Source organism: Lineus longissimus, chromosome 2, assembly GCF_910592395.1.
Source record: "Lineus longissimus chromosome 2, tnLinLong1.2, whole genome shotgun sequence".
NCBI lineage: Eukaryota > Metazoa > Nemertea > Pilidiophora > Heteronemertea > Lineidae > Lineus > Lineus longissimus.
The window spans coordinates 18013947-18026579 of NC_088309.1; the positions used below are offsets into that span (position 1 = coordinate 18013947).

Sequence of the window (12633 nt, forward strand, 5' to 3'; positions counted from 1 at the left end):
CCGTGTTGAATTGCCGTCCAGTGACATACCGCGGTGACGTCACGGCTTTTCCAAGATGGCGCTGCATAATGTAAACAAACTCGATCCACGGCCAAGGGAAAATCAAGTCATCAAAAAAGTTAGATTTTTCGCATCAAATCAGAGTTATTAGTACTTTTCTGCTATGAAATAAGTCTTCAGACAATAAGCTATCATTTGAATAATGAAAAGTGCTGTTTTGATGGGGAAAAATAGGGTTTTTAAAACCAAATAGCCGGGCACCGATCTTCCAAAATTAGCGATGGTTTAAAACAGTCTCCCAGATATGGGGCAATCTCTTCATTATCATAATGGGATTTGGAGGCATGTTTACAGATTTTACAAGTTTGAGACCTGTTGGACCTAAAACTCGCATAGATCCCCATAGATCCCCTCTATTTGTCGAGTTAGCGCCCCTGTAAGATCATGCATTTTCGGACACTAGAACGAAATCTTCCTGCGGATATCGCGGTTTCGGTGATGATTTAAGGAGAAATTGACTGTTCTTAGAGTTGTATGGGACAGAAATGAGTTCATACTTCATGAATACATGAATATATTATGATATGGGCGGGCTTCTAAGTCAAAACAATAACAAACTCAACTGCATCTCTACTGTATATTGCGTAGTGCATTGCCTAGTGTATTTCGTAGTGTATTTTAGCGGAGACATTATTTCCGCACTTTGGCCACGCCAAACGTCTTTTTTATTCGTGGAAGTTAATCTGCTCTGTAAATATTATTTTACACAGGAAGAATCCATACTAGGTATTGCAATATTTCATGTCTATTGGTGTTTTTGTGTACAGGAGCGCACCAGACAGTGAGACGTGGAGATGTGTTCAGTGCTGCTGCTGTCAGTAGACTGAATCTGATTGGCCATAGCGATCACTAATATGGGTCGGGATCACGTGATGTGACGTCACCGCGGTATCCTCCTTGTGACAGTTGGTGCGTTTTTCGCTGATTTGTGCAAAATTCAACATATCTCAAAAGTTCAATTGTTGACCCTCGATTTCTTTTGATTTTTGATTTTTGTGTAGCGTAAACAACTGTCTTTCATGGGAGAATGGTCTCTGTAAGAATTATTCAGGAAGAAATGTATAATATTTGGGTTTTTTCGTGATTGTCCGGCCCAATTGGCAATATTGCCATTTGGGATGGTGAACAGAGCTAGGAGCAAATGCGACGCTTATGATTTATTTAAAGAAATAAAATGCCCGATTTAACATCCTGCAGAATCAGGGAGTCGGGCGTTTCCAGTGATATACGACACAAATGGGTTGTCCTCATGCATTCACTTTGGAAACGCATTTTACTATATCCCCCCTCTCCCACCCACCAACTACTCACCATCAATCATTGACATTGTGTGCTAGCCAACTGCTTCTTCGGTCAACTGTCATGATGGCATCATCCTAACTATATACCCCCCCCCCCCCACCACCACCACCACCACCACCCCCACCACCACCACCCGAGTCTTCTCGCTCACCAGCCCTATTAACGAAGAGCTCCCTATCAAGGCCTGAGCCTTCCTCATATTTAAGGAATTAATACCGAGCTGGCGGTCATTGGTTGTATAATCAAGACCGCTCGGGTAGACCGAAAATGCAGTCCAAAACCCGAGGCGCTTCGCCGAGGGTTTTGGACGTAATTTGAGGTCTACCCGAGCGGTCTTGATTATACAACCAATGACCGACAGCGAGGTATTAATTTCTATTCTAAAAGGTTTCAAAATTAAACAAATTAAATACGATTTGAAAGGTATATATGTTCCGTTTTTGTCAAAGAATGATCCAGCCTGGTGTCCGGAACTCCGCCATATTGTTGCTTGTGAAGATGACGTCACGCAGCAAGGGAATTCCAAGTCTGCTAGCTCGATTTCTGAATCCTGACTGACGACCTCGAAAGAGTCCTCGGGTATCCTCCCTACTTCACAAATCCCAATATCGGGGAATACTTCAAAATCTCGTGTTCTTGACATTGTTTTGTGGGGCTGAGTCGTTGCTTCTTGGTGAAAATAATTCGTCTGCTAAAATTCAGAATTTTATACCTACCCAGGCGGTCATTGGTTACGATACCAAGACCGCTCCGATCAAAACGAGGCGTAATGTATTTTGTATTAGAAACAATGATATACTGTGACTAAGGCCTTTTAGAATATACGACACAAATGGGTTGTCCTCATGCATTCACTTTGGAAACGCATTTTAAAATAGATGTTACGTCCTGTTAATGGGGCACGTCATCATCGCGTACATTTCGGAAAAACTCCCTGACGAGACCTAAAAACGGACGCCGCAGACAGATTCTATCGGCGGCTTGGCCGCGAGAGCGCTTATCTGCAGCAGTGACAGTGTATTGCCTATTGGGGCTTATCGGCGAACCTAAAGCATATACATTGCATGGTTGCCGCTCTTATTCATGCTGCATCAACAAAGAAATCAGTCAGATCTTTTAGAATCATAAGAATGTATATCTAGGTTGTGTAAGTATCAATTGTAAACAATCAAAACGACCCTATTACCTCTTTTTGTCAAAGAATTTTCTCTGAATGTTTCAAATTTGCCCCCATTTTTTATGTTACATCTACGACTACGGCACAGCCAATTCGTTAAATTTACTGAATCTTCCAGTGCGATTCATGTTGTTGCTTTTTTTGATTAGGATAAACCACATTCTATCATTTTAAATAATTTAATTGTGCTCTTTATTCCAATTAAATCATAAATTGCCTGTTGACTGTGACTGCTAATGAAGTCGAGGTTGCATGTGCTGGTTACATCCTTCAATAATAAGACAAATGGTAACCAAGAACGCTATATTTTTCAGAAACTTTCGTTTTACAACATAAAATAAGACCACAGGGTAGCTATAGTATTTGTATATGTTACAGTTTGATTGCAGCTTTACTGTAAAAACTTCTGTGATCATGTTAAGCACTGAAAAGTGCCACTTAAGTGTGTTTACATTACAATCCTGCAATGAATGAATAGCAATGGTGAATGACCACAATGTCACAATGTGAATGTCATTGTCATCATCATTCACTCATTTTAGTCACTCATTCATTATTCATGTCATTATTCATTTATTGTCAAATGACCTGGGGGAATCTGATGATTGATGTAATGATGATGCAGTCGGTGATGATGATCCCCTGCATGCATGCCTGCCCGGTGCTGTGCCCGCGGGCCCCCTTGCCCTGGCTTCTTCTGTATTCACCATGTTCACCGTCTGGGCGTCCATCACTTGATCCATGAGGCATGACCATCCATGGCCAATTGTCTCACACATGCATGATCAGCAGTCGATCATCGATCATGCGTGCATGCATGAACTTCCAACTCAAAATTGGGCCAACAATGAAACTGGGGAACATTCTCATGATCTTCGACCCACAATCACGTGCGTTACCGTTACAAAGTTTATGACCAAGCCTTAAGACGTTATGAAGTTTGCTCAACACTATGCTGCAACTCTCAATACTTTGTTTCGATGTCACTTACAGTAACAAAGATGTTAGTTCCTTGTCCTTATTCTTGTTTCTTTTCTTCTTTAACTTTATCCCTTAGACATAGACAGAGTTTGGAATGATGGCCATGAAGAATGATAATCCAGGGTTGGAGGCAAAGATTGCGGCACTCATGGAGAAAAACGAGAAGAAGAAAAACAATGAAAAAAACCCAGAAAAAATAGATAAAGATGATAAAACTGATAAAGATGCTTCCATCACAACCTATGAGGATTACTGCAGGGTGGAAAAATTGGTAATTCTTCATGTCAAACAAAAAAATTAATAACTTTACTGCTTTACAAAAAAAAAATAATGTGGGAAACTATTATTTGTGTACCAGTATTCTAAATACCTGAGGGGTATGTGTCCTCCATCATTCAGTATCTTGAATGTTTTAGTTTTATCAACATCCCAGAATGTATCACTTGGATTTGATGAGAATACCCCTTTGCTACCACTCAAGACAAGTCACTTAGCCTTGAGCTGATTGAAAATTATATTAGAATATTCTTTTACAGGACGAATGGCCTTATAGATTGACATCAGAAGGGCCTTTGGGAATTGACGAAAATGCAATGGGGTTCGGAACGAAAGACGATATTGTCAATATCATCAAGGAAGCAGCACGTATCCTTTTCCCTACACTCCAGGCAGTGCTGAAAATTAAATGTGTATTTGTTTCTTGCTCTGCCACAAATTGCGCAGTATTTTGTAGAGAGAGGTCTGATTGGCCATGCTCAAGTGTCACTCATTGTAAAATATATAAATACTGAGATAATTGCTTTATAAGGGATGCATTGATTGGTGCATGTGACATCAATTGTATCACACACCATTGCTAACTGCATGATACTGCACTATAGCAATAGCATTGTGTAAAACTGCATTTCTATTTTCCTGACCCACGATTAAATACAAACGGCCTACCCCTTTCGAGAAAAAAAGCATTCTTTAAACCCAAATTGGTATTGAAAAGGACCAAAATATTTGATCTTAATGATGGTCAACTGCTCAATATATCATGATTAGTTTACCAAGAGTAGCATAACAAATATTTGTCATTTTGCTCTTGGTTTTATATGTAACTTTACATGTTGGTCCAAGGTGGTTGAATGTTCATTTAGTTTAAGGTAATCAGGATAGTTTTCATCCTTAACTTTGATTAGCATTGGACTTGGAAGCTCTTGATAGCCTAGAGAATAAGCTTACCACTTTGGAGCGGATTTTGAAGTCGTATGCTGATAAACTTGTGACGGATGAGCACCGAGAATCGCCGAGTGAATTACAGAAATGGTTGCATTCACCAAGGAAGTGTAAGCTGTTTCATTTGATTTTGTTTTTGATTTTGTTGGAGGACAAGGTGTTGACCAGTTAGCGTTGGCGGTTGTCACTTGGCGTAAATATTTAGCAAATTGAAATCAGACCTCTACTTCAAGTACAAGTATAACAAATCATCAATCATTATCCAACTCCCAATAGAGATCATATAGGCATCCTAGAGTCTGCACCAGCAAGCCCTGTCCTATGTACCCAGTCTCAACTCACACCTAGTCTTGTTTTATGCCTAGCTTTCCAGGCCCACAGCCCTTCTCCTGGTTCCCTTTGGTCTACCTTCTCCTGGTTCCTTTTCCTTGCAGTATCCAATGCACATATCAAAGGGGAAGTCTGGATTTCTCCATCCTCAAGATATGATCCGACCAAATCCGTCTTTTTGGTTTCACTTCAGTGACAATGTTGCAGACTGTGGTCCTTCTGGTAACCTCCTCGTTTGTGATGTCCTGTTGCCAGCGCTAACCCAGGTTGCACCTCAGATATCAGCCTTCAAAATGATACCACCAGATCGTATTTTCTGATGTAAGGTTGTGGGGGTTTTCTCATACCTTTTGCTTGGATATGTCTCTGATCTCTGCATGAGGTTGTTTTACTTCTCCATTGCAGCTGTCGATGAATCTGAGGGGGCCAAGTCTCACGGAGGTAAAGCGGTCAGGAAGAACACCTTCTCAGAGTCAGTTGCAGAGATGCGGAAAAGGAGCCTAGATTTCTGCTCATTTCCTGGATTCAGAAAAGGAGAGCTGACCGAATTGCCAAGTCAGTTGGAGAGCCCACAGATTCTGCATCGGGTCACCAAAACACAAGATTTCAATGTTAGTTATATGATTTTTGTTGTTTATTTTATTAGTGGCGCTGAAATGGTGATATCCAAAGTAGGCCTACGCATAAACTGATTTTGTGCTTGCACTATCGTTAATAATATACCTCGAAATTTAGTGCATGTGATGTCATCATTGTCCAAGTTATACCTGATGGACACAGTTATTTCAGTAAAATTTACCAATGGGCTCAAATTTTAGGCGACATTTATCTTGTGATGCAGAACATTTCCCCAGGCACCTTTTAGGGCAGGTGGCTCGGTAAGTTGGAAGGCCTTCCTTGAATTCCCTTTCTCAGTCAGTTGGGGAACTGATTCTCCGAGTTGTACTGTACATTGTTTTAGAGACCAGGTTCTCCATTCATATTTACAATTTGGGATTGTTTTGTTTTTCTTTTAGCCTGGTTTCAAGAAGTTTTGGCAGAAGATCTTCCTGTCCGAAGCATCGGTTGCCATAATGCAAGATTTCTTCTGGTGGTTTTTCCTGGACAATTACGAGGTAAGCAGGCACTGAATCTTTCCCAAAGCAGGCCATAGATGATAATGTTTGTGAGACGTAAGTCTCTTCCCACAACACAAAATTATGAAAGATTAGGATAAATTCACAAGGCATCTCATCTGAAGATTCTTCTCTTCGGCATGTTGTATTAGACAATTTTCAGGAGACGCAACACCCTGAGTGTGGGTTTAACCATGGATGATGCTAAATCAATGCATTATTTTATTATTAACACAAAGAGTAATCGAAATGATTCTGCTATTGGATTGGAAGGTGATCACTTAAAGATGTTTCATCTTGCCATGTGTTTCATTTTCATTGTTTTGTGATATGTTGATGCTTTCACCTTCAGACAAACAGGAAGGATGAACAGACACTGCTATTCGACCGCATTGCAGACAGTTTTTGTGCCCTCTTCAACAGTATCAATCCAGAAATCAAAGACAAATTCTTCCAGGTAAGAAATACAGGCCAGAGTATATGTCACAAACGACTGGTAGATTTCACAAACTACTGCTGGTAGATGTCACTAAACTACTGGTAGATGTCACAAACTGCTGGTTGATGTCACACACTGGTACTAGTGGTAGCTGTCACAAACTGCTGGTTGATGTCACACACTGGTACTAGTGGTAGATGTCACAAACTGCTGGTTGATGTCACACACTGGTACTAGTGGTAGCTGTCACAAACTGCTGGTTGATGTCACACACTGGTACTAGTGGTAGATGTCACAAACTGCTGGTTGATGTCACACACTGGTACTAGTGGTAGATGTCACAAACTGCTGGTTGATGTCACACACTGGTACTAGTGGTAGATGTCACAAACTGCTGGTTGATGTCGCACACTGGTACTAGTGGTAGTCTTAACGAACTTTGGTAGTCATGTCTTTGTCACAAACTTAGATATCATAAGCTATCAGTGGATGTCGCAATTACTATACACTAGTAGATGTCAGAGTACTCACTAGTATGTGACATAAACTACTAGTAGACGTCACAATACTGGTAGATGTCATAACTTATGTCATATTCATGGTAGATGTTGGGCTGTGCAACATGCTTGTGGTTGAATTATTGGAACTTTAAATGCTGACTCAGTACTTTCAAGCAGATAATCCCTCCATCTAGAGATAAGCATAATTCTAATAAAGAATTCACTCGAATTATTTGTAGGTTTATGACAACTGTCTGGCACAAGCTATCTTTGCGGCATACTATGAAGCTTTCTCAGAGTCTCAAAAGCAGTTTGACGACGACTTCAAGGCCAAACTAATCAATACAACGAGCCAATGGATATCTGGTGTAAGGCCTGCACCCCGCGTTTACAAATCCTGGAACATCAAACGATTGACGAGAAAATCACTAAAGCCGGGAGATGATACAAAGAATAACATGTCTAAGATGGTGTCTGCTCTTAGTCAAGATGGAGGTGAGATTCTATCACGTAGACAAGATCAAAGCGCCACACGGATTTAAATTGTTGCAACGTACCTGCGATTATGATTTGAATGATCACCGCTGTTTAATCTTTGTGTCCTTGAGCAATTCACTCGACCCTAAATTGCTTTGTTTTTCAAACGAGACATAAGTAGATGTTCCTTTTACCCAGTGTCTTTGCCAGAGCAGTAAAAAAAAAAAACCCAGTGAAAAACATGAGTAGAGCTTGTGATGCTCTCTCCCTCTCGTCACACTAGGCCAGTAAACCCAATTGGTACCTAACCATAGTGGCACCCTAAAATGCTCATCCTGCTTTGGAGGAGGAATACTCCCTGGAGAACGTCTCCAAATGCGTAGCAAACGCTTAGAAAATAGGAGAAAATTCATCCGTTGTTGTTTTTTCTGAGAAAAACTTAAAATTTGGTTTATAATTCCGAAGCTGCACTTCTTAGTCTTGTGTTTATTTTCGAAAACTATTTTGTTTCATTTCCAGTCAAAATAGACCTTGACATTGACTCCTTTGAAAAAATGGTCAACAAACTAGGCGACACTGGTCCAGGTGTTACAAACTCTCGCCAAAATACCGCTGACCTAGGTTCCACTAGGCCTGTGACTGTGTCAGGGCCTGCAGCATTGCCATCACAGTCCATACAGCCGTTGAATGTTTCAAGACAGGCACAGTGTGGTTCCCCTAGAAAAGTAGGGAAAGAGGTAGGATTTCTCTGAACACATTATTTGCATTTGCCATTGTATGGGTCTATTCACCTACATGTAAATGTGTTGCTATAGGGCAGGAAAGGGTTATGAATTTCTTCTCTACCTCAAACAGAATCTTTTTATTTGTTCCTTTATTTTGACAGTTATTCAAAAGAATGAATGAAAGATGTAAGCTCATGGAAGTTCTATTCAAACAGTGATTCAGGCCACGAATTAAAAAAATAATTAGAGGGGACCCATTTCATTTGGCCCTTGGATTCAGGAAAATATGGAAAAAAAGATTTGAGAGGGCACAATTGCCATTTCCAAGGGCACAGAATGCCATGGCAGCAGATGGCCTAGTGGTTAAATTCGAGCCCGGTGATGAGACCCTCGTCGATAAGGCCCTTAATTGACATTCAGCAATTTCCATTTTGACCTATCAAAGAGTTAAAATTCATAAATAGATTTGCTCACTCATGCATTTCATCAACTTTTTCAATTTCAGTCTCATCAAGCTGGTCCAGGGCCCAAGTTCGAACGTGTGCTCTTCGATACGTTGGGTAGAAGTCCCCTGATTGCTCACTACTTGCACAGAAGACAGCTTCAAGACATCAAAAGACCAGAGCTAAAAGTCAAAAGAACTGAAGTGGTTTCAGTTCAATATCCTTTCAGTGATTCTTTAGAAGAATTCTTGTTTTTGCTTTGTCCATGTGATTGTTAGTTATATCCTCATGTCGTCACCATTGGGCACCAAGCTATTGTTGGCCGATAGGGACTGTGTGTTTAACCAGGGAAAAGGAGTCCATGGCAGGCTCTTTGTGTCTCATTCATGGGGGTCTTTAGCGTGGGTCATCCTTAAAAGTGTACACTACCATCCATTCACAGGCACCAATAACAAGTCATAAAAAAAAAGAAATATTAGTGGTCATAAACGAAATAAGGAGGCACTATTGCACAGTTTCTGGACATTGCACGACATCTGTATCATAAGAAAAGAGATTTTTTGTCCAATATTACAAGGGTTCAAAGGTTACCTCAGGGAGGGACATAAAGTTAAATGAGTAGTAATAGTTATGAGTAATTTTCCTTAACTGTTTAGCACGCAGGATGCACCAACATACCGTGACCTTATAAACAATAGGATGGCAATGTCACAAACACTGTCAAAGGAATATCAGAGGTATGTGGGGTAGTCGTCTTCAAGTTCAGTGCGAAAGAAACATTGGCATTGGCTTAAGCTCTATCTGGCCCCAGCCACCTCCCATACCAAGTGCAGGCAACATTAAGTCCCGAATGGAACTAAAATAGAACCTTTCTATGAAGGATTTCCCTGGGATAGACAAACGCCATGATTACAAAGGTATAATTGAATCAAAAACTTAACACCGGAGGGTGATCAGAGTTCTGAATAAAGATTGTGTTCTGTTAACAGAGGTTTGGCTTAGGGAGGTTCCACTGTTAAATGATTTGAAATTTGTCTTGAGAAAGTTCCAACTAGCACTGATATTCAAACCTTTTGATTAGCAAACATTAGAAAGGGGTGTGGTTAAAAGTTCATTTTTATTTTATGCACAAATTTTACAAACCTAGGAACTGTATCGTCCCATTATCTTTGCAGAATCTGCGACCAGACAAACCAAGAGATACTGAGAATTGAGAGGAAGAAGATCGACACCAACCGAGAAATTGACGCCCTTCAAAAGGAGATTCTATTCAATAGAAATCCTGTTGACCTGAAGATAATGAGTGAAAAAATCTTGGAAATGAGAGTAAGTTGGCCAGGGAGCCTCATAACCTAGCGGTTAACATTGCTGGCTGCCACGCATTAGGGCCCGGGTTCGATCTCGTTGAGAACCCAGGTATTTCTGGATGAACCGTTGTGCCTTTCAAGGAACTTAAATTCCTGGCTCTTCACTGTCCTTCAAATGAGAAGTCGACGGAGTCACTTCGCCAAGAAACCCCATTGGCGCCTAAACCATAAAACGCTTATCCCACATAGGAGAACAAATCCTCCCTGGAGAAAATCACCTCAAAGTGCAGAGTGAATGCTTAAGAAGAAGAAGAAGAAGAAGAGTAAACAAATTGAAGATGCAAAAAGGGTGTAATGCACCCCTTTCACAGGTCATTCTTAACAGCATCCACCAGGTTTAAAGTCAAGTTTTGAATCATAACAATAAAAGTTTATAAGACGTAGTATTTAAGAGGTGCTGCTGCAATGCAGAAAACGGAACCTAAAACAGCGCGATGAATCAGATTGAAATGTTATGTAACAAATACCATGGAGTGTTTCATGCCAGCCATGATGGTGGTTGATGGTCTGATTTAGATTGTTTGATGCAACACATTGAAATATGATAAATTGTCTTATTTTTGGGTTTCAGGAAAGAAACACCCCTACAGCAGGCATAAACGTAGGAGATTTAAGGATACAGTGTGACGACTCTTCCGAAGACAGTGACTGAGGCCAGAGTAGTGGAATTGGGATAATAGCTCATCAGTGAGAAATCGATAGTCAAGAGCTAATTAGTTTTGTGATTGCTAATCTTTCATATGGCTAGTTTCTCCATTTGAGGGGTGATATCTCATCAAAGAAAAATCTGAGGGAGATCAGACACTACCTTGTTTTGTGAAAAACTAATTATTTTATGAAAAACTAATTAGTTTTCTGATTGCTAACCTTTCATTTGATTAGTTTCTCCTTTTGAGAAATTTAAGCTCAACTTAAAAATGAGATTGTTAAATGAATTGTACTCAATGTGTATATAATTGTAAAAAGTTCTATATTAAACAAAATGGATAAAACAATATTAATATACTCTCTTTATTCTTTTGAAAGGTGGCATCGTTAAAGGCCTATGCCATTCGTTAAAAATTTCAAATTTGTAATTGAATTTGAAAATTTCCAATTGCGTAAATACATGCTGAATATAAACTTCAGCATTGCCGTTGTGTAGACTGATATACAAATACTATACATACCAAGTTTCAGCTAATTTGTATGCATAACTGCACTACAGCATTGTGTATGCATGCATTTCTATTTTCCTGGACCACCAGTAATTACGAACGGCGTACCCCTTCAACTTCCAAATTCCTCCGGGCAGTACAGTCATGCATGGCATTGATCACAGCTGGGTTCTGGTCTGGTCTTTCCCACATCACTCGGGAGACAATGTTATACTTTAACCAACTAACTGAAACCCCCACTGCATATGACTGTCTTAGGCATGTCATTTTTTCTTAATGTTTTAAAACCACTGATTTTGACTGAAAGACCACTGCAAAGCACTGCCACCTGCATATCATTATGAACGACATATTTCAAAAACACTGCCTATGACTGAAAGACCACTGATTTCCACTTCTCCAACTCTGATCGAAACCCGTGGCATTTTCAACATGACTGAAAACCACTGCTTTATGACTGTTGAGATTAAGACTGGATGGCAGTGTAAAGCAGTGGTAATTGCAGTCAAATTCAGTGTTAAATATCACCCACAATCCAACCTGAGACAGGAATCTAGTAAGTTTGAATTTGATAGTCAAACATTCAAGAAATCGTTGCAGCTCATCATATACATCGGCTATTCAGCCCATTTGATGCAAATGTGGAATTACAGACCCAACTCTTGCTCTGTTGCTTCAAACCAAGAAGAATATGGGCCAAAGGAGGCCACACAGACCACAAAACTTGTGCCCTTTATGGCAAACCTCTATGAGAGGGGGGCATTTTTTGCCGGAAATGGTCTACATCTTGTATACATTTCATAATGCATAACGCTTAAGAAGGTCTTGAAGTTTAAGACGCTAAGAGGAGATAGTGTGGTTCAGAAAAATGTTCCCTCAACAATATGCTGTCCATAAAAGTCCAATCCTTGCATACCATCCGGACGCCGAACCATGTGACATGACCGTTTTCATTTCATAACACAATGTCCAGAACATTGCCCACTTCTGTTACTGGAAGACTCACGTACCTGTCTTAACACCTGGCAGTGGTCTGTGTGTTGCAGTACCGACCAGAATGCTCTGCCATATAAAAGGCTGCCTTGTCTTTAAAATGCCTCTTCATAATGGGGCTGAATGGGCCTCTGGGTAGTTCAAGATGGTCTCATCATAAAAAGGCCCTCTTGTCTTCAAGATGCCTCTTTATAATGGGGCTGAATGAGCCTCAGGGCAGTTCGAGAGAGCCTCTTCATAAAAGACTGTCTTGTTTTCAAAATGCCTCTTCACAAGCCTCAGGGTAGTTCAAGAAGGCCTCCTCATAAAAAGGTAGCCGGTCTTCAAAATGCCTCTTCATAATGGG

General features: G+C 40.4%; 1 protein-coding gene across 4 annotated transcripts; it reads left to right on the plus strand.

Annotated features, from left to right (window-relative positions):
* Positions 1-99: 99 nt before the first annotated feature.
* Positions 100-11110, plus strand: LOC135482703 (protein FAM227B-like). 4 transcript variants are annotated; one of them, XM_064762992.1, is made up of 13 exons: positions 100-118; positions 3597-3791; positions 4057-4165; positions 4705-4851; positions 5477-5682; positions 6088-6186; positions 6539-6643; positions 7365-7620; positions 8122-8339; positions 8833-8987; positions 9430-9507; positions 9946-10096; positions 10709-11110. In XM_064762992.1, exons 2-13 carry the CDS (start codon positions 3615-3617, stop codon positions 10787-10789), a joined length of 1782 nt encoding a protein of 593 aa, XP_064619062.1. In that variant the 5' UTR covers positions 100-118; positions 3597-3614; the 3' UTR covers positions 10790-11110. The 4 variants fall into 4 exon arrangements, with proteins under 4 accessions (XP_064619062.1, XP_064619063.1, XP_064619064.1 ...); XM_064762993.1 differs by lacking the exon at positions 100-118 and adding an exon at positions 2224-2509; XM_064762994.1 differs by lacking the exon at positions 100-118 and adding an exon at positions 2811-2827.
* Positions 11111-12633: the final 1523 nt, after the last annotated feature.